General features: G+C 26.6%; 1 protein-coding gene across 1 annotated transcript; it reads right to left on the bottom strand.

The window, feature by feature from the left end:
- Positions 1–156: 156 nt before the first annotated feature.
- On the bottom strand, positions 157–22,168 carry LOC127284123 (lysosomal alpha-mannosidase-like). The gene is made up of 18 exons (XM_051309420.1): positions 21,915–22,168; positions 21,696–21,764; positions 18,402–18,504; positions 18,246–18,327; positions 16,735–16,920; positions 16,428–16,633; positions 15,863–15,999; positions 12,697–12,830; positions 11,976–12,189; positions 10,604–10,797; positions 10,147–10,346; positions 9,621–9,820; positions 7,160–7,367; positions 5,565–5,685; positions 5,021–5,282; positions 4,131–4,370; positions 3,149–3,298; positions 157–558 (listed from the first exon to the last, which is right to left on the bottom strand). Exons 1-18 carry the CDS (start codon positions 21,999–22,001, stop codon positions 334–336), a joined length of 3,018 nt encoding a protein of 1,005 aa, XP_051165377.1. The 5' UTR covers positions 22,002–22,168; the 3' UTR covers positions 157–333.
- Positions 22,169–22,607: the final 439 nt, after the last annotated feature.

Raw genomic sequence — 22,607 nt, 5'->3', positions numbered from 1 at the left:
CCTACGTCACTCCTATACCTATATATATATAAGAGAAACAGAATATTATTTTTTGCCACAGTCAACAATTTAAACGTAAATAATTAGTGCAATTTACAAAAAATCAAGGCTATTTTTCATTGTCATTTTAAAATACATTTTTTTATTCATTGCTTCTTGTTTTTTTTTCTTTTTTTATCTAGAAGACTTTTAATATTACATTTTTAGAAAAATAAATTAAAATTCAAGTGTCATATTACTATATTAAAAAAAAAGCGAAAAACTCTTTCGAACTCCAACGAAATTGCTCTTTCAATAATATAAATAAAATTATTCTTTCACTTTTTTTGATTCTTAATTTTTTTCAAGTTTTACAATAAATGTACGTATTTGCATTGGTTTTAATTGTACAATAATTTCATCTGAACTCGTAAAATTGAGAGGTTCAAAGAATTGATTATTTTCCAAATTATCATTTTCATTTGAATTCCATATTAGACGATTATTTTTATTTAACCATTGATTTCCACCTAAAGTAGTTTCTCCTACTGATGTAACAATAAAAGCGGCGAAGAGTTTCTGGAAATTTATTTTAATAATTTTTTTTTTTTTTTTATGAAAATATTTTTATAAAATTATTGGGATTATTATAATTAATTATATAGTTGCACACTGTAAAAAGTATTAAAGGAATTTTCCCTGTTTGAAAGAGGGAACGATTATTTCCCACTTTTACATAAACAAGTGATTGTACCATATTAAAAATGTCAATATTCCTTGGTTTGGTAAAAAGAAAAATTCCCATCTTCTGGATACTTGACATTTTCAACATGGTAAGGTTACGTTTCGGTAATGGAATTTTCCCATCTGCTGTAATTTCGCCATCATATTAATCATTTTACCTCATTGAATGTGGGAACGATTATTACCCTCTTTAAAAGAAACAAATTTACCGTCAAAGAAAGGAAATTTACCGCGGATTTGAAAATTCCAATATTCAAAATATCAAAATTACAATTTTAGTATTTTTCCATTTTTGGGTATGTATTTTCCCCACATTAAAAGTAGTATTATTACTAGAGATTTTAAAAGGAAAATTGCCGTCGCTGGAAATTTTTTTTTCGACTTTTTACAGTGTGTAATTGTAATTATACGAAACTATAGCTATTTTGTTGCGCAGGGTACAGAACATTAAAAGTTGTATACAGGGATGTGTAGCCAAATTATTAAGTGAAACGTCCCAAATGTTGTGTACGTGAAATGTGGTGAATTGCTGATTACAACATTTGGAACATCCCACTTTAAGGTGCTTATATACCTCAAATTTCGATCAGATGAACATTATTTCTGGACCGTGAAAATGCGTGAAAAGTCATTTTCACGGCGGGTATTTTTGAATTGTTTTAAACAAAAAATGTTTTTTTAAGAAATATAATATTAAATAATTGTTTTAATATGTAAGAACACTTTAAAATAGTGATAGAGAGATGATTTGATTAAAAAATGTAGCAAATTTTGCTTTAAAACGTTTTCTGCTACAAGAAAGTGTAAAATGACGATGTTTGTGAAATGGTTTGTATAGTGTACATGTGTACATGTTTCTTTCAGTTATTCGAAACAATTAGTAGAATTTAAATTTATTTGATAAACATTTCAACTTACCGATTTATTTTCAGCACTCATTATTTATTACAAGTTAAAAAGAAACGACATAACATAAACAAAACTCTGAGAGACACTCACAAGGAAGAAGCACTGTACAAACCATTTCACAAACATCGTCATTTTACACTTTCTTGTAGCAGAAAACGTTTTAAAGCAAAATTTGCTAAATTTTTTAATCAAATCATCTCTCTATCACTATTTTAAAGTGTTCTTACATATTAAAACAATTATTTAAAATTATATTTCTTAAAAAAACATTTTTTGTTTAAAACAATTCAAAAATACCCGCCGTGAAAATGACTTTTCACGCATTTTCACGGTCCAGAAATAATGTTCATCTGATCGAAATTTGAGGTATATAAGCACCTTTATAATTTGGCAACACCATATTCGGTATTCCTGTGTACACTTGTGGCCGCATATGCCTATACACTTTTCTGTCCTTGTCTTGCGCACGTGTTGTTATGGCAACACATGAGTAAGGGTATGGTCACACGACTTTTGGAAAAACCATTCTTGTCTTTCTCTCTCCTATTACAGACGCATAAGTTTGTCTCACTCTGCATTTTCCGTCTTTGGGAAATGTAAGAAAATGCAGAGTGAGACAATCTTATGCCTCTGTCTTAGGAGAGAGAAAGACATGAATGGTTTTTCCAAAAGTCGTGTGACCGTACCTTTAGAAAAGGACAAAAACGTTGAGGCATATCTGACTACGAGTGTACAACTTTTGAGTTTCATGACCCTGAGTAAAAAAAGACAACGCACAATTGAGATCATAAATCACGCGAAACTGACCCACCCCTGAGCCTTCTTGTGACAACCATCTTGGTTTAATATCTCTTTCTTTAGCGTATGTTAGAGAAAGGCGGAGTGAAAACGAACGAAAGGCTAATGCACAATATATTCGCGAACGAGATGTATGACATAGAAAAGGATACGATTACATTTATGTCCTTTTCGAACTCATATTTCATGTTCGCGAACGTCTTTCGCGAAACTATTCTACTTAGGCACGTATGTTTTGATCATTTGAATTTTTAATTTCTGTGGTCGCGAAAAAATTAAATAAAATTTATGACAGCAGTGTCATTTTTTTGTTGCGACAATATTTTTTTTTTTTTTTAAGAATAACTTGTGAAAATATTTTTAAGAAATATTGAGGAGAATGTTGATATATTGATTCATATTTGCGATTTTAATAGAAAGAGATCTAAGAAGCAAACGAATTATAGGTTATGTTTACAACAGTTTGATTAAAAGTTCCTTTTTATGCAAGTAAAATAAAAATGAGTTTTTATTGAATGTATTTTAAATGTAATTAAAATTTAAACATCAATATGATTTGTATTTTGAGAGTTGATCTTCCCTGTGTATTATCACTTAAAAATTTCCAAACATAACCTATTTTTTTTTTTTTTTTTTTTTTGATTCCTAGGTCCTTTTCTTCAGATTATACTATTAAATTAAACATTTAAATATTAAATGAATTATACTTAAAACATACTTTAATATTCACATCGACAGGATCAGAATATTTTTTACATTCTTTCAATTCGAAGATGTGCTCAAGTCTCAATAAAACAGTTCCACTTTTCCAAGGTTCTAAAGTTAAAATTTGAACATTGGGTGGCAACGTTTCTGCTAATCCAGAACTCTGTTTTTTTAAATTAAAAATAAAATTTTAGTTCAAAAATTAAAACATTGTTATCAATGTGTAGATTTTTCCTTAATTTAATTAAAGTATATGCTCGAATATTCAAGCCAATGTATAATTGCAAAAAATATAGTAAATTATTTTTTCAGAAATTTGGATTGAATTTTCGAAAAATTGCCGTAAAAGCACACAGTTAAATTTTTTTTTTTTAATTTGATGAATTTTTAAGAAAGTCATGAGCATTTAAAAGTAAAAAATCATTAAAATTTTTAAAAATTCATATTTCGTAAACGGCTTGCTAAAAAAATTTTTTTTTAAATTACATATGAAAGCAGCTGCTGATTTGGCGTGGAATACCTCTTATGTGACGCTTCTCGAGAGAAGGGACCTACCCGAAATAACATTAGGCTTAGTTTTCATGTACAGTGCACGAAAAATTGAGCCTAATGTTATTTCGAGAATTGGGATCAGAAATCACGCGAAACTGACCCACCCCTGAGCCTTCTTGTGACAACCATCTTGGTTTTTTATCTCTTTAGGCCAACGCAGAATAGGAATGTAACCGGAATCGTAATCCCAAACGCAACCGGAAGAATGAGTTAGAGAAGGATAGACATATTGTTTGTCCTTCTCTAACTCATTCTTCCGGTTGCGTTTGCGATTACGATTCCGGTTACGTTTTTATTCTGCTCAGGCCTTTTCTTTTGTGTATGTTAGAGAAACACGGAATGAAAACATGGCCACTACAACAAGGCTCTCACCAGATGGCGTATCGCAGGATTACAGATCCGAATAGGTCCCTTCTCTCGTGAAGCGTCACAGTTTAAATTACCAGCATTTTATAAGTATTTTTCCAATTTTCATAAGAAATGTTTTCTACAGGACTGATGATAATCCAAGGGCGATGTGCCATTCTTATGGCTTCATTTTTTTCATTGAGTTTAAATTCACTCGATGGATGTCCAAAAAGAAGAGAATGTTCTCCTCTTACTACCAATCCTGTTCCAAAAGCAGTTTCATTTAAAGCTTCACCAACACCAAATCCATCATCATTTGAAAGTCTTCTGTGAATCTATATAGGTAAGACAATGAACAATAAATTATTATTATTTAACTTATTTAATTAAATTAAAGTTTTGTTCTTGTTTATTTACATTAATGTTTTAAAATTATTTAAAAATAAATTTAAGTTATATATTTAAAATTGTACAATGTACCTAAATATATTTTATTTTAATTCAATTAAAATAGATTTGTGCCCAAAAAAATTTAAAAATTGACTAGATTTGCATAAAAATGGTTCCTTTAGGGTTTTTAGGGTCGCTAAATCTAAATTTGAAGTCAGATGTAAAAAATTCAAAATGGCGGACCCAATATGGCGGAAAAATTTAAAATTGATTCGATTCGTTCAAAATTTGGTTTTCGGGGGTTTTCGGGGATCGCTAAATCCAAATTTGACCTCAAATTTGGATTCAGCGACTTAAAAAACCCCCAAACTACTGAATTTTGAAAGAATCGAAACAATTTTTAATTTTTCCGCCAAATTGGTTTCGCCATTTTCAATTTTTAAAATCTGACATCAAATTTGGAATCAGCGACCTCAAAAACTTTTAATACGATGATATGATATTTTTTTGGAAACTTTTTTTTTTGAACCGTTTTGGGCCTAGAAACGATTTTTCTACTAGACTACGAAGGGGTTAACAAAAATTTTTTTCATACCATCAGATCAATTTCTCCGCTTTTCAAGCTGGTACCACCTTGTGATCTATCAGTGAGAATTGTTAATCTCAATTTTTTTTTTCGATCTTGTAGAAAAATTTTTGTCGTTACTGGATAATAATTTCTCGCTATTGGTTTGTGAAAATTCCATGTTTTACGCTTATTTTTTTTTCGCTTTAACATATCACGACCATTACTGTCAGTATAAAACTTATTTTTTGATTTTATCGTTGTTTTATATTTCATGATAATCTCTTGATCACTGTAAGAATATTTTTTTTCCAATAATGTGACCTGGACAGTTAAAAGGGAACTTACGTCCGAAAAAATCGATTTTTTATTGATTGGTGATTCTGATAGAGAAAACTTTTTTCTATCAGAATTACCAATCAATAAAAAATTAAATTTTTCGGACGTAAGGTGCCTTTTAATAGTATACATATATTATAAATTTATATTATATATTATAAAAAAAGTATATATATATATATATTATAAAATAGTCTTGGTTTACGATTGAAATAAAAATAAAGTAAAATATTACTACTGAGTATTGAGTGGACCAACTAGCCAATTGAATTCAATTCTATCCTGCCCATTGTAAATTCGAATAACTTCACTGATGTAATCATTAACTGCAAGATGAATCTCTTCTACCAATGGACCTATAGAAAAAAAATTTTTTTTACTAAATTAAATCTTTTAAGGCCATGAGGGCAAAGGACGTTTTAAATTTTTTTTCAGGAGAACAGCGCGGTGCATTGTACCAAAATCTATCAACCCTCAAAAATTTTAGCCTAAAATCTTTTTTCATTTTAGAGAAAGTTGGAATATTGCAAAACACATTTTCTTATACTATGGTCACGTGGATTTTTCCCACATGCCATTTCTTGTAGTTTTCATTAACGGCATGTGGGAGAAACCCACGTGACCTAGTATAGGAAAATGTGTTTTGCAATATTCCAACTTTCTCTAAAATGAAAAAAGATTTTAGGCTAAAATTTTTTAGGGTTGATAGATTTTGGTACAATGCACCGCGCTGTTCTCCTGAAAAAACTTAATTTTGCGTTAAATTATTTTAAAAATAAGTTTTGAAAAGTTTAATTTTTAAACGAAAATGACAAGAAAGATGGCGGCGCATACACAGACGTTGCTTGACTGTGTCAGTAGTGCTCCAGTAAACAGCGCCAATTCGAGCAAGTGACCGCTGAATGAACTATGATATAATACATTATTTTACTATTTATTGCTTTATTTTTATTATTGTTACGTTAAGTGAAGAACAGCCCTATGCTTTGCACTCTCCTTTATTAAGTCTTGAATATTTTAACCCGAAATCATTATTTATTTCAGAGAAAGTTGGATACCACAAAAAAACGTCTTTTGCCCACATGGCCTTAATCAACAAATTATAAAAAAATACTTTTTAGGCAAAAAATTATAGAATTTTTTTTTTTTGAAATTATTTCTTAAAAAATCGTTTATCATAAACGTTGCGTACTTCAGCTTCGTTTTAAGGTTATGTAATATAGTTGTAATTTCACATGTAAATATTCTCCATAGGTTTTCTTGCAAAATATTTGATAGATTGAGTTAAAATTTTGAGAAGAACTCAAAAATAGTATAAGGATTTGTTGTCATGTGCCAGATTATATTAATATTTAAAAAAATTTTATTTGTAATAAATTCCATATTTGGGGAATAATGATATCAAAATCGTATTGCCGACATAGTGAATTTTCACGTCGGTGAAGTTCACAACGTTTATGATCAAGGATTGAAAAAAAATATATTTTCCAATCAAAAAATAATAACTAATTTTTTGCCTACAAATTTTTTTCCAAAAAAAAAAACATATGACACACTGAAAAAAATTTATTTCATTCAAATAAACGATTATTTGATTATTATCAAATAAATATTCACTTGAACCAAATAATTTTTATTTGAATCAATAAAATGGTATTTGTTGTAAATACAGAAATTATTGGTTCAAATACAGTTTATTTAATTCAAATAAAAATTATTTGGTTCAAGTAAATCCTTATATACTATTTTTGAGTTCTCCACAAAATTTTAGCTCAATCCTTAAATATCTTAAATAAAAATTAATTAAATTTTTATACTTTGTATTACAACCTTTAAATATTTTGTAATATCCTTCGTAGCGAATGTTCAAAGCATTAGTTTTAGGTCTAAATACGTAGGCTCCAGATTTTATTTGAGAATTCATTGAATTTTGTTTTTTATCTTTATAAAAGTGGAATGATTGAAGCATTTTGAGAAGTCGGTTAGTCTTAGACTGTACAACGACTTTTCCATTTGAATTTACATATATATCCCATGTCTAAAAAACAATGACGAAAGGAGAAAATTAATTTTCATTTTTACATTTTTTTTCTTTCATCTGATTTTAAGGAAAAATTCGGACGGAAAGTTAAAACAAAAAAGAAATTATGTATAGTTGAACTTCAAATTTTTGTATTTTTTTAAAAATAAAAACAAATAACTTTCAATTACAAAGTTTTTCAGTAAATGTGAGTGAGCAAGTTTATTTTTAGCAATCATTAAAAATTGCATTTAGATATATGAAGATTAAAAATTTCTCACAGCAGGAAATGTTTGTCAAGTTTTTGGAATAATATATAATCTAAATCGTTTCCTATTTTTAGAAAATTGTAAGTTTTATTAAAATGCAACTTTTAACCTCCCTACGGTTTGTCCCGAGTTAACTCGGGGTAACTGAATATTTAATAACTCGTTAACAATACATCGGAATTACATGATCCAAAGTGGAAATTGAAGCTAATGATCTGTGCTTTTAAAAAATATTGGTTTGCAATGATAAAAATTTTTTTTGTCAAAGTTACATAACTTTAAATATTAGCTAAACAAGTAAGTTTTTCAATAAGTGGATAATGTGCATTTAATCAGAAAGTTTATTAAAAAAAACCTACTAAAATCGTTATACGGGGGTTTTCGGGGTCGCTGATTACGAATCGGATGTCAGTTTTTCAAAATTCAAAATGGCGGATCCAATATGGCGGATATTAAATTTTTTTTAATTCAAATAAATTTAAATACCCGCCATATTGAATCCGCCATTTTAAATTTTGAAAAACTGACATCAGATTCATAATCGGCGACCCCGAAAACCCCCGAGTAACGATTTTCAAGCGAATCCGATAAATTAAAAAAAAATTTTTTAAATATCTGCCATATTGGATCCGCCATTTTGAATTTTGAAAAACTGATACCAGATTTGAAATCAGCGATCTCAAAAACCCCCGAGTAACAATTTTTAAACGAATTTGAAGAATTTTAAAGCTTTTTGTAAAATGTCCGCCATATTGGATCCGCCATTTTGAATTTTTGAAAATGGACACCTGATTCGTAATCAGCGACCCAAAAAACTATTAAAGCATGTTGAAATATAAAATTTTCTATGCAGGGTAAATTGAACCATTTTGGTACCGATTTCTGCAATTTAATTAAACCGTAGGAGGGTTAATAATTGTTCAAAATTAAATTATTTACACTTTCACTTAAATACTTCTATAATTTGGAGGAAGCTTTGTAGTCCTTTCATTTATAAAAATTTTCAAAGTAGCGGAAACAAATTTTTCTCTATATAGAAACATGTTATATGAAATCCTATACTCAATTGTCCGGATGTATGTATGTGTATGTGTTTATGTGTGTGGGGATCCCTTTTTTGTTTAGAAGATAACTTTAACAGGTTTTAATGGATTTAGATAAAATTTGGTAGGCTTATTTATCATATAAATATCTCAAAACTGACCAAAGGATTTTAAAAAATACCCAAAAAAAAATTTTTATCGTCTTTTTTTAAAAAATTTTTTTCTAATCGAAAAAATTTTTAAATAGAAAAATTTAAGGTTATATATAATAAAATCGTATTCCTTACGTCAAGAAAAATCGATTGGTATATATAAAGTATAGTTTTAATTTAAATTTAAAGAATTAATGAAAGTTAAAAAATCAAAAATTCACATTTTGGCTATAAAGTTTTGTGATTATTTAAATTTAAGTTTATAGATGAAATAATTGTATTACTTGCATGAAAACGAATCGATTGGTATATATAAAATTTACATTTGAGGTAAATTTAATAAATTAATGAAAGTTAAAAAATCGGAAAATATACATTTTAGCTGAAAAATTTTATATTCATTTAAATTCAAGTTTAAATATAAAATTGTGTTCCTTGCATTGAAACAAATCGATATAATTGTAAATAATTATAAATTATTTATTATTTTTCATTAATTTTTAGAAATTTCAGCTAAAATGTGAATTTTTGATTTTTTAACTTCCATTAATTCTTTAAATTTAACTCAAATCTATAGGTACTCAAATGTTTATAATTATTATTATTATATTATTTTTGTATGTTTATTTCAATGTTAATGCTTTCTCCACGAGGAAGTAAATTTTTTTGCTAATCGTAAAGAGGAAGCAAAATGTTCATGTATAATTATAACTTGTTTTATTTAAAGATTTGAAAATATAAAATTCAACTAACTTTTGTTTCGACTGTTTGTCCGATTCTTTCGAATAATATATTTTTTATACTTACATTACTACTTATAGATGTATATGATTTATTAAATTGAATTTCGCTTCCTTGCGTTTTCTCACTAATATAAAATGATTGATAGCCAAGAGCAGGAATTCGTTGTGCAAAAAAAATTAATTCATATTCGGCGAAACTTTTTCGACCTGGAATATTCAACACTTCTAATGGCACTGGAACAATTTGTGTTACAAGTTTTGTTCCTACAAAAAAAAAATAGAATAACATCGATATTTATATTTTGAAAAAATAATTATTTAATTTACATTAAAATCGCATCAACCTTATGGCGAGAGTATTTCACGGTTTTCCGTAAAATTTCAAACCCAATTCCCTGATTTTTTTCTAATTATTTTTCAATTTTTCCCTGATTAAAAAATTTTCTAAATAATTTAAATTTATATAAAATTTTAACATTTGTATAAAAAATTCGCTGATATTTGAAGGTATTTTTTTTAAATTCACAAATTTATTTCAAATTTTACATTAAAAAAATTTTATATACTTAAAAAAAAATTACAAAAATTACCTAGATAATCTAAAACTCGATACGAAGTGCCTGTAACCGGAATTCGAACGTAAATTGAAATTTCTTGACTTGTAGGATTGTATAAAGTAACAACAAATTTTTTATTGTTCTCTGTGTATTTGCAGGAACTTATGTTTAATTGAAGGCAAGAATGAAATTCTAAAGTGTCCTCTGAGTTAATGTCTTTTTGCATCATATTTCTGGAATTTAAAAAAATGTTCATTTCACAATATTAAAATAATTCTGAAATAGAATACAGTCAAAGAATTTTTTTTCTATTAAAACAAATTTGGGATATACTAATAAAATTCTGACTTGCTTGATAATTTTTTTTACAATAAAAAATTAAAAAAATTTTTTAACCTAATTGTTGATGTGAGAAAATTATTTTTGTTGTAAGATAAAAATATTTTTTCTCAAGTTTATACGTATAAATTTATGTATAGATAACCAATACCTTAAAGTGTTTGCCATTAGTTTATTTCCCTCTCTCATACTGATAGACAAAATTCGAGAATAATCATCAGCGACATGTTGTCTTTCTGTTCCTGTAATAGCGTCATGATGTTGCAAAATCCCCATAGCTCTTCGGAATCTATTTAATTCTTTTTTGTTCGGCTCATTATTTAAGACCAATAATTGTTTTACTACCTAAAATTAAAAATATAAATATACATATATAAAATTTATTAAGGGGAGGGACCGCTGAAATTTCAACCTTTCAAAATTGAGGCTGTTTCAGGTTGTCAATTTTTTTTTCCAATTAATATATTGAGTATTTAAAACTGTAATATACTATGGGAAATTGATAAACAATTAATTTATTAATAATTTTTTTAAATAAAATTCGAAATTTTTAAAAACTAAAAATTTAAACTTCTGTCACAATTTTTATTATTTTTCATTGCTGATTATTTTTATACACTTTTTTCAAGATTCTGAACAATCAATGGTATGAATTTTGAAAAAATTCAATTTTTTAAAAAATAAAATTTTTTTAAAATAAAAAAAAATGAAAAATTTGTTGAAAATAACTTTTTTTTTCATTTTTCATAGTAAAATATGATTTCAGGTTCTAAAAAAATTTGTAAAAAAAAATTATTACCCCTAAACCAATTATGTTTGGTTTCAATTTGATCAATTATTCCTTAAACATTCAACTTTTTCTACAATTTTTATTATTTTTTATCGGTAATTTTTTTTTGTAAGCTTTTTTCATGATTCTAAACAATCAAACGTATGGATTTTTAAAAATTTTAATATTTTCAAAAAATAAAATTTTGAAAATAGTCAAAAAAATTTGTTTTTGCACTCAAGAAATTTTTTCCCATATATGAGTCGCCGGAAAGTAAAACCGCACACATAAAATTCTGACGACCATGTTAATTCAATGGGAGTCAGAATTTTATGTGTGGTTTTACTTTCCGGCGACTCATAATATGAGGCATTCCATGTAACATTTTCATTACACATTTTTTTTACTAGAAAATTTTTTATTTTTGAAATCTTTAGGAAAAATAAGAAAATAATTTATATTTTTATTTCTTTATTTTGATAAATATTATGGAAGTAATGATTATTTTAAATTTATCCTTGTAAAATTTTAAAATACGTTCTACAAACTAATAAAAATTAATAAATATATATAAAATTTGTTCGGTTTTTCATGAATGTAAAAAAAAAAAAATAGCGTAACTACAACGAAAAAGCTTCTGAAAAATTGAAATTAAGCCTAAAAATTAAGAAATAAAAAATAATTTTTTTTTATTTTTATGTCTAGATTTCGAAAAAAAGTCCCAGTAAAAAAAATGAATAATTATTATTATTACTTGCAAAAAGTTATTTCCCATTCTTTCATAGAATTTAATAGTCGGTCTGGAAGTATAGTAACCAGTCCAATACGATTGCGTGTCACTGGCATATGGGAAGAAATCATCAGTTTTTGTTGACCAAAATAATTGTGCATCATTAACTGCTTTTAAGTAACATGATGGTGTTGAATAAATTGCATTATACTTCGATCCATATAAATAATTAATATTTCTATAATAACATTAAAAATATTAGGTATTTAAATTTTTTTTATATTACAAAAATATTTATTTAAATTTTAAGGCCATTTGGGAAAAAAACATTTTTTAGAACTCTCAAACAAAATCATTATTTCTATGTATGAATTAGTTGAAAAATGAAAATATCCGATCATAACATATTTTTTAATTTATTTATTTATATTATTACTTTTAATCTATATCCGACAGTTAATTAATTAGAACGTTAATTAATAAATTCAATTTGAGTAATAATATAAAAATAGTATAATAATAATAATATTTTTAATAATTGTGTACTTTTTGACAACTTTTAAAATTATAATTCCAAGTAGTAAATAAAGTGAATCCTATAAAATAATTAACGCAAATAATAAAAAAAATTTAAAATTATTTCTTTAAAATGCGTATTATACAATTTTTGAAAAATAAGTTGCAATTACTATTAAGTGAATAAAAAGAAGTCTTATATAATTATTTATAAGAATTAATTGCTTACTTAATTAGTATATCCAAATTAGAAAACCATGATTCAGCTTCTTGGTAATTAAAATCATTTCCCATGGTAATTATTACGTTATTCGTTCGATATGATTCGTTCTGACGGTTGACAAAGGTCAAAAATTCTTTTACCTATTAAATAATAATAATAATAATAATAATAATAACAATAATAATAACAATAATAATAACACAGCCACACACAAAAAAAAAGTGCCGGGTTGGGAGATCAGAGAACCCTACCTCCATATATTTTGGGCCGCTGAATACGAATCTGAAGTCCGTTTTGCTCCTGCACGTGTACGTTTCTTCCTAACTTCAAAAAACATTTTATATTTTTGGTGATATACGAATTTTTTTTTTAAATTGATGGATTAATATGAAACTGAGTATTTAGGGGTATTTGAGGTCGCTGATTACGAATCTAAAGTCAAATTTTAAAAATTCAAAATGGCGGATCCAATATGGAGGACAGTTTTTTTGAAAAATAATGGATTAAAATTTTTTTTTTTGAATTCTTAGATTTTTATAGAATTTGTTACTTAGGGGTTTTAGGGGCCGCTCATTACGAATCTGAAGTTAGTTTTTAAAAATTCATAATAACGGATCCAATATGGCGGACGAAAAAATGAAAATCATTCGGATCGGCTTGAAAATTGTTACTCGCGGGTATTTGGGTTCGGTGATTAAGAATCTGAAGTCAGTTTCATAAAATTCAAAATGGGGAATCCAATATGGAGGACGAATTTTAAAAAAATTGTTAGATTTTTATGAAACTTGAAATAAACTCAACCTAGACCGTCGGCATTAGCATTACCCGATGAGGTTGAGTTTATTTCAAGTTTCATATAAAATCCAACACTTTTTTAAAAATTCGTCCTCCATATTGGATCCGTTATTTTAAAATTTTAAAAACTGACTTCAGAGAAAAAACTCAAATTGTCTTAATCACCGACTCCAAATACCCCCGAGTAACAATTTTCAAGCCGATCCGAATGATTTTCATTTTTTCTTCCGCCATATTGGATCCGCCATTATGAATTTTGAAAAACTAACTTCAGATTCGTAATGAGCGGCCCTTAAAACCCCTAAGTAACATAAAAATCTAAGAATTTAAAAAAAAATTTTAAATCATTATTTTTCAAAAAAATTGTCCTCCATATTGGATCCGCCATTTTCAATTTTTAAAATTTGACTTTAGATTCGTAATCAGCGACCTCAAATACCCCTAAATACTCAGTTTCATATAAATCCATCAATTTAAAAAAAATCGTATATCACTAAAAATATAAAATGTTTTTTGATGTTAGAAAGAAACGTACACGTGCAGGAGCAACAGGAGCAAAACGGACTTTAAGTCGGCTCTACAATCCATGGTACGCGACGCGAACGTGAACGCGACGTGCTGACGTCACCCATTTGATTAACATTGTGACGTCAGCACGTCGCGTTCACGTACACGTTCAATGTAGAGCCAACTTTAGATTCATGTTCAGCGGCCCAAAAATACATGGGGGTAGGGTTCTCTGATCTCCCAACTCGGGCACATTAGTTCGGTAAAGTTCACGTCGATTACGATCATCGAAATTTTAAAATCCAAGATACATCATAAACACAACAAAAAATTACAAAAAACATTATACTTAACAAAAAAATTAAATTCAACCCTAAAATTCCTTAGAAAAACACCCCTAGTTTAATTCCCTACACTGAAATTCAAAAAAAAAAAATTGAAATTACATTACACACATACAATTTTATTGCAAATTATTGCACAAAATACAATTAAAAGTGTAGAAAAAAATTGACACCCCAATAAAAGTAGAGAAAAAACCCCTAAAGCAACCCTTAAGTCAAATATATGAATAAAAAATCCCCAAAAAAATTTAATTTTTCTTAGACATACGATTTTATTGTAAATTCTTACACCAAATACACCTAAAAGTTAAGAAAAAAATCGACAGCGAAATCCAAGTAGAGGAAGACACCTATTACCACCCTTAAGGCAAACCGTACCTTTAAAAAAATTCCAAAAAAAATTTAATTGTTCTTTGGCAGATGATTTTATTGTAATTTCTTGCACAAAATACACCAAAAAGTGTAGAAAAAAATCGACAGCCAAATCCAAGTAGAGGAAGATACCTATTACCACCCTTAAGGCCAACCGTACTTTTAAAAAAATTCAATTTTTCTTAGGCAGATGATTTTATTGCAAATTTTAGGACAAAATACACCTAAAAGTGTAGAAAAAAATCGACAGCCAAATCTAAGTAGAGGAAGACACCTATTACCACCCTTAAGGTCAACCGTACTTTTAAAAAAATTCAAAAAAAAATTCAATTTTTCTTAGGCAGATGATTTTATTGTAATTTCTTGCACAAAGTACACCTAAAAGTGTAGAAAAAAATCGACAGCCAAATCCAAGTAGAGGAAGACACTTATTAACACCCTTAAGGCCAACCGTACTTTTAAAAATATTCAAAAAAAAATTCAATTTTTCTTAGGCAGATGATTTTATTGCAAATTTTAGGACAAAATACACCTAAAAGTGTAGAAAAAAATCGACAGCCAAATCTAAGTAGAGGAAGACACCTATTACCACCCTTAAGGTCAACCGTACTTTTAAAAAAATTCAAAAAAAAATTCAATTTTTCTTAGGCAGATGATTTTATTGTAATTTCTTGCACAAAGTACACCTAAAAGTGTAGAAAAAAATCGACAGCCAAATCCAAGTAGAGGAAGACACTTATTAACACCCTTAAGGCCAACCGTACTTTTAAAAATATTCAAAAAAAAATTCAATTTTTCTTAGGCAGATGATTTTATTGCAAATTCTTGCACAAAATACACACAACACTTTTACAGTTATATTTTGTGCGAGAATTGGCCATAAAGTTGTGTGTGAAATGGAATTTAAATTTTTTTGAAAAATGTTAATGTTAATGAATGTTCTAATGAATTTTTGGGTTGAACTTAATTTTTTTGATAAGTATAATTTTTTTTTGAAGTTTTTTGAAATTTTTTGTTGTGTTTATGCCTGGTTTATGCAGTATCTTGGTTTTTAAAATTTCGTTGATCGTAATCGATGTGAACTTCACCGATCTGGCACTTTTTTTTGTGGCCTTAAAAATTGCAATCTTGAAAAGTCGATTAGAAAAACGTACTCTTCTTTTTATATTGTTATGTGGACTCTCTGGATCGTCATTTAAAGGTTGATCTGAGCAAAGACTATCGAAACAAAAACCGCTCGGTGGACCATACAAATTATACAATATCGATGTGAATAAATTCGAACTTGCACCTAAGAAAATTAAAAATTAAATTTATATTTTCCGCAATTGTACGTTACAAAAATTATAATTCAATTTTTTTTATTCCGTAAACTGTGATATTTGTGTCTCTACTGGATTTGAATTGAGACCAATATTTTCTCTGATGTGATAATTTTGGAGTACCGTTTATATAATAATTTTTTTTTTTAATAATGAAATAACTTTTTTTTTATTACTAAATTTGATGGTTTTTTTGACTTCCTTTCGGTTGGTAAATTCATTTTAAAAAAAAATGTTGATAACAAAAATAAAAATAAATTTGATTTATTTGGGATGAAAGAAACGATTTTTTTTAAACGAAAGCTGAAGTTTTTTTTCTATTGAAAATATAGCAAATAAATAAAGTTATAATAAAATAATGTTTCAGGTGATAAATATAAATAGAAAACATTTTTACCAAGACTTGGACTACCCTTCCAAATCATTTCCATTGTCTGAGTTTCCATCCGTTTATTTTTATCCTGATAATCGAGACGTCCAAATAAAAGACCGTCAAATCCCATTAGGGCAAACATTGAAGCCTGCTCTCGTGAATGTCCAAATGGATCGATTTGCCAGCCAATTTTCGGTCTTGCACATTTTCCAAAATTGTCATTTAACACTCTAAAAAATCAAAAACAAAAAATTTCAAAATTACGACAAACGAGATTTTATTTTTGTGTAAATTTTTTATTTGAAAAATAAATATTTATAAACACACATACCTAAAACCCCAAGTGAATTGATCGATTACAGACTGATAATGTGTCACTGCTTCATCGTTCATGCTCCAGCCCCCTCCAATGATTTCTAATCTTCCTTCATTGATCAAGGATTGAACTACAACTTTTGTTTTACTATTTTGTCTCACCCACCACATCCATAGAAATGATGTTTCCACATAAATAAATCTAATTTGAAAAAATTCAATTAAATTTCTCTAAAAATTCATTTATTTAAAATTTCAATTTCTCCAAATTCAATAATTTCTACTTGTGCGATTCCAAGTGAGATTTTGACTTTTTCGGAGTAGGTTAACCGATTGCAATGAAACTTTGGAATTTTGTTATATATAGTAAGACTAATCTTTAACGTAAATTTCAGCCTAAAATATTTGTTAGTTTACGAGATTTTCAATAATAACAAAAAATTTAAAACTGCTATATCTTCCGTTCTAATAAACGGATTGAGGTCTACTTTTTTTTAAAATGTCAAGGAAAATGAGAGGAATAAATCTCTTTCAGAACATTTTTTTATAATTTTACAACTAAAAAAATTATTAAATAATAATTGAATAACTTTCGCGCGACTATCTAAAATTCAATCACTTAAACGCTAAAATGATCTTATCTGTGTTTTCTTTAATGTTCCAAAGGATTTTTATTGTAAATGTAAGTTTAACTTAAGAAATTTTATTAATTTATTAGTATAAACAATTGAGATTTCTGCTAGTTGACGTGCAATATATTAAATTTGACAATATATTAAAAGTTTGAGGCAAAAAATTTTTTTTTTCAAACTTATATTTTTCATCCAATAATTTCTCAAATTTTAAACTATTGTCAAATTGTCGATGAATGATAAAATTATTTTTTTTATTAATCGATACTTTGCCAATATAATCAAAAAAATCAAAAAATGCCCTTTATAATTTAAAAAATGGTGGGTGATGTCATCTTTCTTTTCATTTATTTTAATAAATTGTTTATATTTCTAACAAATTACGTAATTTTTTTATAATGATAAATTTTAATGAAAATTTGTATTGATTATTTTAAATAATACTAGTAAAGAACAGGAAAATTTATTGTATTTTTTCAGAAATGAACAATAATTTGTAAATTCAGGCAAATAAATGTTGACGACAATAACTTTTATTAATATTCAAAATGCGCAAAACCATTCAACTTGGATTTTTTTTTATCGTTTTGAACAGTGAAACGTGTATTGTATGATATAGGTTCTATGATAAAGAAATATTAGCACTCATCGCAAATTTTGACTCACTTATTAATGTTATACTCTCTAAATTTGAATTAGTAAAAATGTTCACTAATTTAAATTAGTGACTCACTTTTTGCTTTAGAATTAGTTAAATTTTACTAATTGTTAGTAGAAGTTACTAATAATTAGTAAAATTTTACTAATTCATAAGCAAAAAGTGAGTCACTAATTCAAATTAGTAAATATTTTTACTAATTCAGATTTAGAGAGTAAATAATAACTTGTTTAATACCTTCTTTCTGGATTTTTTTGCAATGATTTAATAGAAGAGGTCAATATTTTTTGAACATCTGCATTTTGGATATTATTTCTCTCTGAAATCAATAAATGAAATAAAATAAAAATTGATCCTAATTTCTAGTTTTTTATATAATTTATAATTCCTTACTTCCAAAAAAATATTGGTCCACCGTTTTCAACCAACCAACATCGTCATGAGAATGAGCCACAATATGAATATTCAATTTTGTTGGGTCTACTTTTGCACAAGACTAAAAACAAAAAATCAGTGAAGTGAGTGTTACAATCGTTCACTTAGGTGTCCATTTACAATTAAACAAGTTATATTTATTTTTATTTTATCCCATATAGGCAAAAACATGTTGCTTTTAGATACCTGACATCCGGGTGTATAGGCAATAATTTTTTTTTTTTACCACACATACTCAAAACACTAGATTGATAAAAAAATCATCTGTGATAAAAAAAAAACATTTATGTACCGCGGGTGCCCGTGTGGAAATTAATCGTGGAAGTCTAGCTATAGCTAGCGCCACCACTGGATTCGTGATGGCAGTCTAGCCTAGCGATTTCACCTAGCCCCGTCAATGGCGCGAGTTCATTCTGCTAGAATGCAACATAACCTAATCCAATAGAATACAAATCTTTGTATATAGTGTTATAATAATAATACAAACAAAATTCATGATTAAAAAAAACTATAATAACGAAAATTTATTTGGTAATTTATGGAAATTTATGAGGTAATTTATGAAATTTTGAGGTAGGGTCAGCCGGGGTAAATCCGAACGCTAATTATTTCAGCTTAATTAAAATTTTAAAAAATAAATTAGACATGAGAATTTTTACCTCAGATCCTCTTGAAGAGATTCTAAGTATTATCCCATTTTTCGTTTGTTAATTAGCAACAGCATAAACAAAGATAACGAGTATTGCAAAAAAAAAAAATGAAAATCAAAGATGACACTCTTTCAGTATTTTGTCTCGTATTTGAAGAAAAAGAAGCTAAAAATTCATTTTATTATTTATAATTGTTTGTTATGAATACTAGAACAGAAACTATTTTTGATTTTTGCCTTCTGTAAAATTTTATTAATAATATCAGATCTTTCGTATTTACCCCGGAAAATTGGAAAACCGGGGTAAATCCGAACGGTATTTTCAATAATTTTTTTTTACATCAGAGCCACACAAAATTGTTTTTATTTCATTACACTATTATTTTAACATTATAAAAGTACATAGAAAAAAGTTTTTCTCTCTATATGTATCCTCGTTAGTAATTAATAAGCAGAAACTTAATCTCTGTTCTCTCGAAGAAGTGTTTCAATTTTTTTGCCAAATGGTTTGTTGAAAAAAGTTTTTCAGGATCTTAATAAAATTCGGTATTCTAGGGTTTTTGGGGTCGCTGATTACCAATTTGAAGTCAGTTTTTCAAAATTCAAAATGGCGGACGAGAATTAAAAAATTCATTGGATTCGCTCGAAAATTGTTACTCAGGGGGTTTCAGGGTCGCTGATTACGAATTTGGAGTTAGCAAATTTGATCATTTTTAAAAATAAGTTTTAGGAAAGTCCGACATTTTGAATTTAAAAAATTTGACTTTTATTTTTGTATTTACATTCAATCACTCCAAAATACTTTCTGTACCAAGTTTTGCAAAAATCCGTTATGATATGATAAAGTTATTGAAGGTTTTAATTGCGTAATGCATTTTAATTTTTAACCTGTTTGATTTTTGTATTTATATATGATGCATTATTACATAATAGGTTTATTATCGTATTTTTTTTGAGTTTTTATATAAGTTTAACAATTGCAATACTTTAAATTTATTTTCCCTAAGATTTTTCTGAAATACAGTGGCGTTCGTATTTACCCCGGTATTTTAGGAAAGTTGCAAAGTATCGAGGTAAATACGAACGCTAAGTTTCCTGTGATTGTAATTTATCAAAAATTTTTGCTACCCCATAAAATTGTTCTAATGGAAGTAAAGTAACAACTTCATGCACCAGAATACCGGAAGTATTGTCTTTTAAAAGAAAAAACTTATGTTATTGTTGAAACTTACTAAAAGCGTTCGGATTTACCCCGGCTGACTCTAATTTATAATTATAATACAAACAAAATTCAAGATTCAAAAACTATTGCAGAAAATTTGCGTGGTAATTTATGGAAATTTATGTGGTAATTTATGAAATTTTTGAGGTAATTTATAATTGTAATATAAACAAAATTTAAGATTTAAAAATTATTGCAGGAAATTTATGCGGTTATTTATGAAATTTATACGGTAATTTATGAAATTTATGGGGTAATTTATAATATATAAAAGAAAAACTTGAAAACTAATTTTGGAAATTTATGGAAATTTATAGGGCAATTTATGAAATTTTTAAGGTAATTTATAACATACATATAAAAGAAAATTTTAAAAATTTATAGGGTTATTTATGGTTTTTTATGTGGTAATTTATGGTTTTTTATGTGGTAATTTATGGAAATTTATGCGGTAATTTATGAAATTTTTGAGGTAATTTATAATTGTAATATAAACAAAATTTAAGATTTAAAAATTATTGCAGGAAATTTATGCGGTAATTTATGAAATTTATACGGTAATTTATGAAATTTATGGGGTAATTTATAATATATAAAAGAAAAACTTGAAAACTAATTTTGGAAATTTATGGAAATTTATAGGGCAATTTATGAAATTTTTAAGGTAATTTATAATATACATATAAAAAAAATTTTAAAAATTTATAGGGTAATTTATGGTATTTTATGTGGTAATTTATGGAAATTTATGCGGTAATTTATGAAATTTTTGAGGTAATTTATAATTGTAATACAAACAAAATTAAAAATTTTTTTAAATAATTGCAGGAAATTTATGCGGTAATTTATGAAATTTATGCGGAAATTTATAATGTATAAAAGAAAAATTTGAAAACTAATTTTGAAAATTTATAGGGTAATTTATGAAATTTTTAAGGTAATTTATAATACATAAAAGAAAATCTTAAAAACTAATTTTGGAAATTTATAAGGTAATTTATGGTAATTTATGGAATTTTATGTGGTAATTTAAGAAAATGTAATGGAAATTGTATCTTAATTTTTAAATACCACCATTCCCGCAATACTATAGCTAGTGGCTAGAATACAAAATTGTGACAAATGTGCCTAGCGCCATTACAGTGTCACGGAAAGCTAGGATGGTGCCATCCTAGCGCCACGATATTTTTCTACACGGGATGGGGTCTCGTTTATTACACCCGGTCATTAAGTAACCTAAAAGCTCTAAAAAGTAGTAAATTTCTTGTAGGCTACCACAAACACTGAAAGTTATAATAAATATTTGTTTTGATTAAAAAATTTTTATGTGAAAAATTTTATTTTAGGAATTTAAATATAAAAATTTTGTTCTCAATTTTACCTTGTACCCGCAATTTTCATGATTTTTCTCATTGTTAAAAACTGATTTCGATGTCCAATATCTACTCTTCTGTAATTCAAAGTAATAAAAATAATTATTGTCACTTTTCTATCTTAATGCGTAATTAATGTTTTTTTAATAATTAATTAATTTTTAATATATTCAGTAAAATTGTGGACATTTAAATTTTTGAATAAAATGATAATTTTTGAAATTTACCTTTTTCCCAAAATGAGTAGAGAAGACAACTTCTTGTAAAAGAAAAACACTGATAGATATGGATATAATTTTTATTACTTTTATCATTGTTATCTTAATTCACATTAAATAAAATAATGGCAAAAACTAATTTTTTTTAATAAATGTATATATATTTAAAAAATTAATTGATAAAAAATTGATAAATTATTAAAACTATTTGAGGAATATTCACATACTGTTTTAAGTAAGTAACTAAAAAAATGTACTTTCAATAAACTATCAAAAATTTTTTTTTTTATCATCAATATTTATTTTCTTTTCAACATTTACGTAATAAGATATAAAACGATTTTTTTTTTTTTGACAAATTCTCTTTTTTATGAAATTTTAAAGCAATAAATATAAATATTTATTATTTCATAAACTTATTTTATGTGAATAACGTGCAGCAAAATTTATCTATTTTCTCTTTTATAATTTCGTGAAGGAAGTATTAAAACCATGTAAACCTAATATTTCGTGAATATTTTTTTGTTATCCATAGCTATTCAAAAACAATAAGTTACTTTAAAATATGTAAACTACTAATAAAAAAAATATCAATACAAAAAATTTTTTTTTAATTCTTGACAAATTTTTTTTCGAAAAATATTTTGTTTATTTTTCTTAATGATTATTAGTAAAATAAAAAAGAAATTAATTATAAAAAAT

The sequence above is a fragment of the Leptopilina boulardi genome, unplaced genomic scaffold, assembly GCF_019393585.1.
Source record: "Leptopilina boulardi isolate dan_hultmark-lab unplaced genomic scaffold, ZJU_Lbou_2.1 LbouV2_318, whole genome shotgun sequence".
NCBI lineage: Eukaryota > Metazoa > Arthropoda > Insecta > Hymenoptera > Figitidae > Leptopilina > Leptopilina boulardi.
Note: the sequence above shows the minus strand (reverse complement) of the source record. Positions and strands in the feature narration are given on the sequence as shown.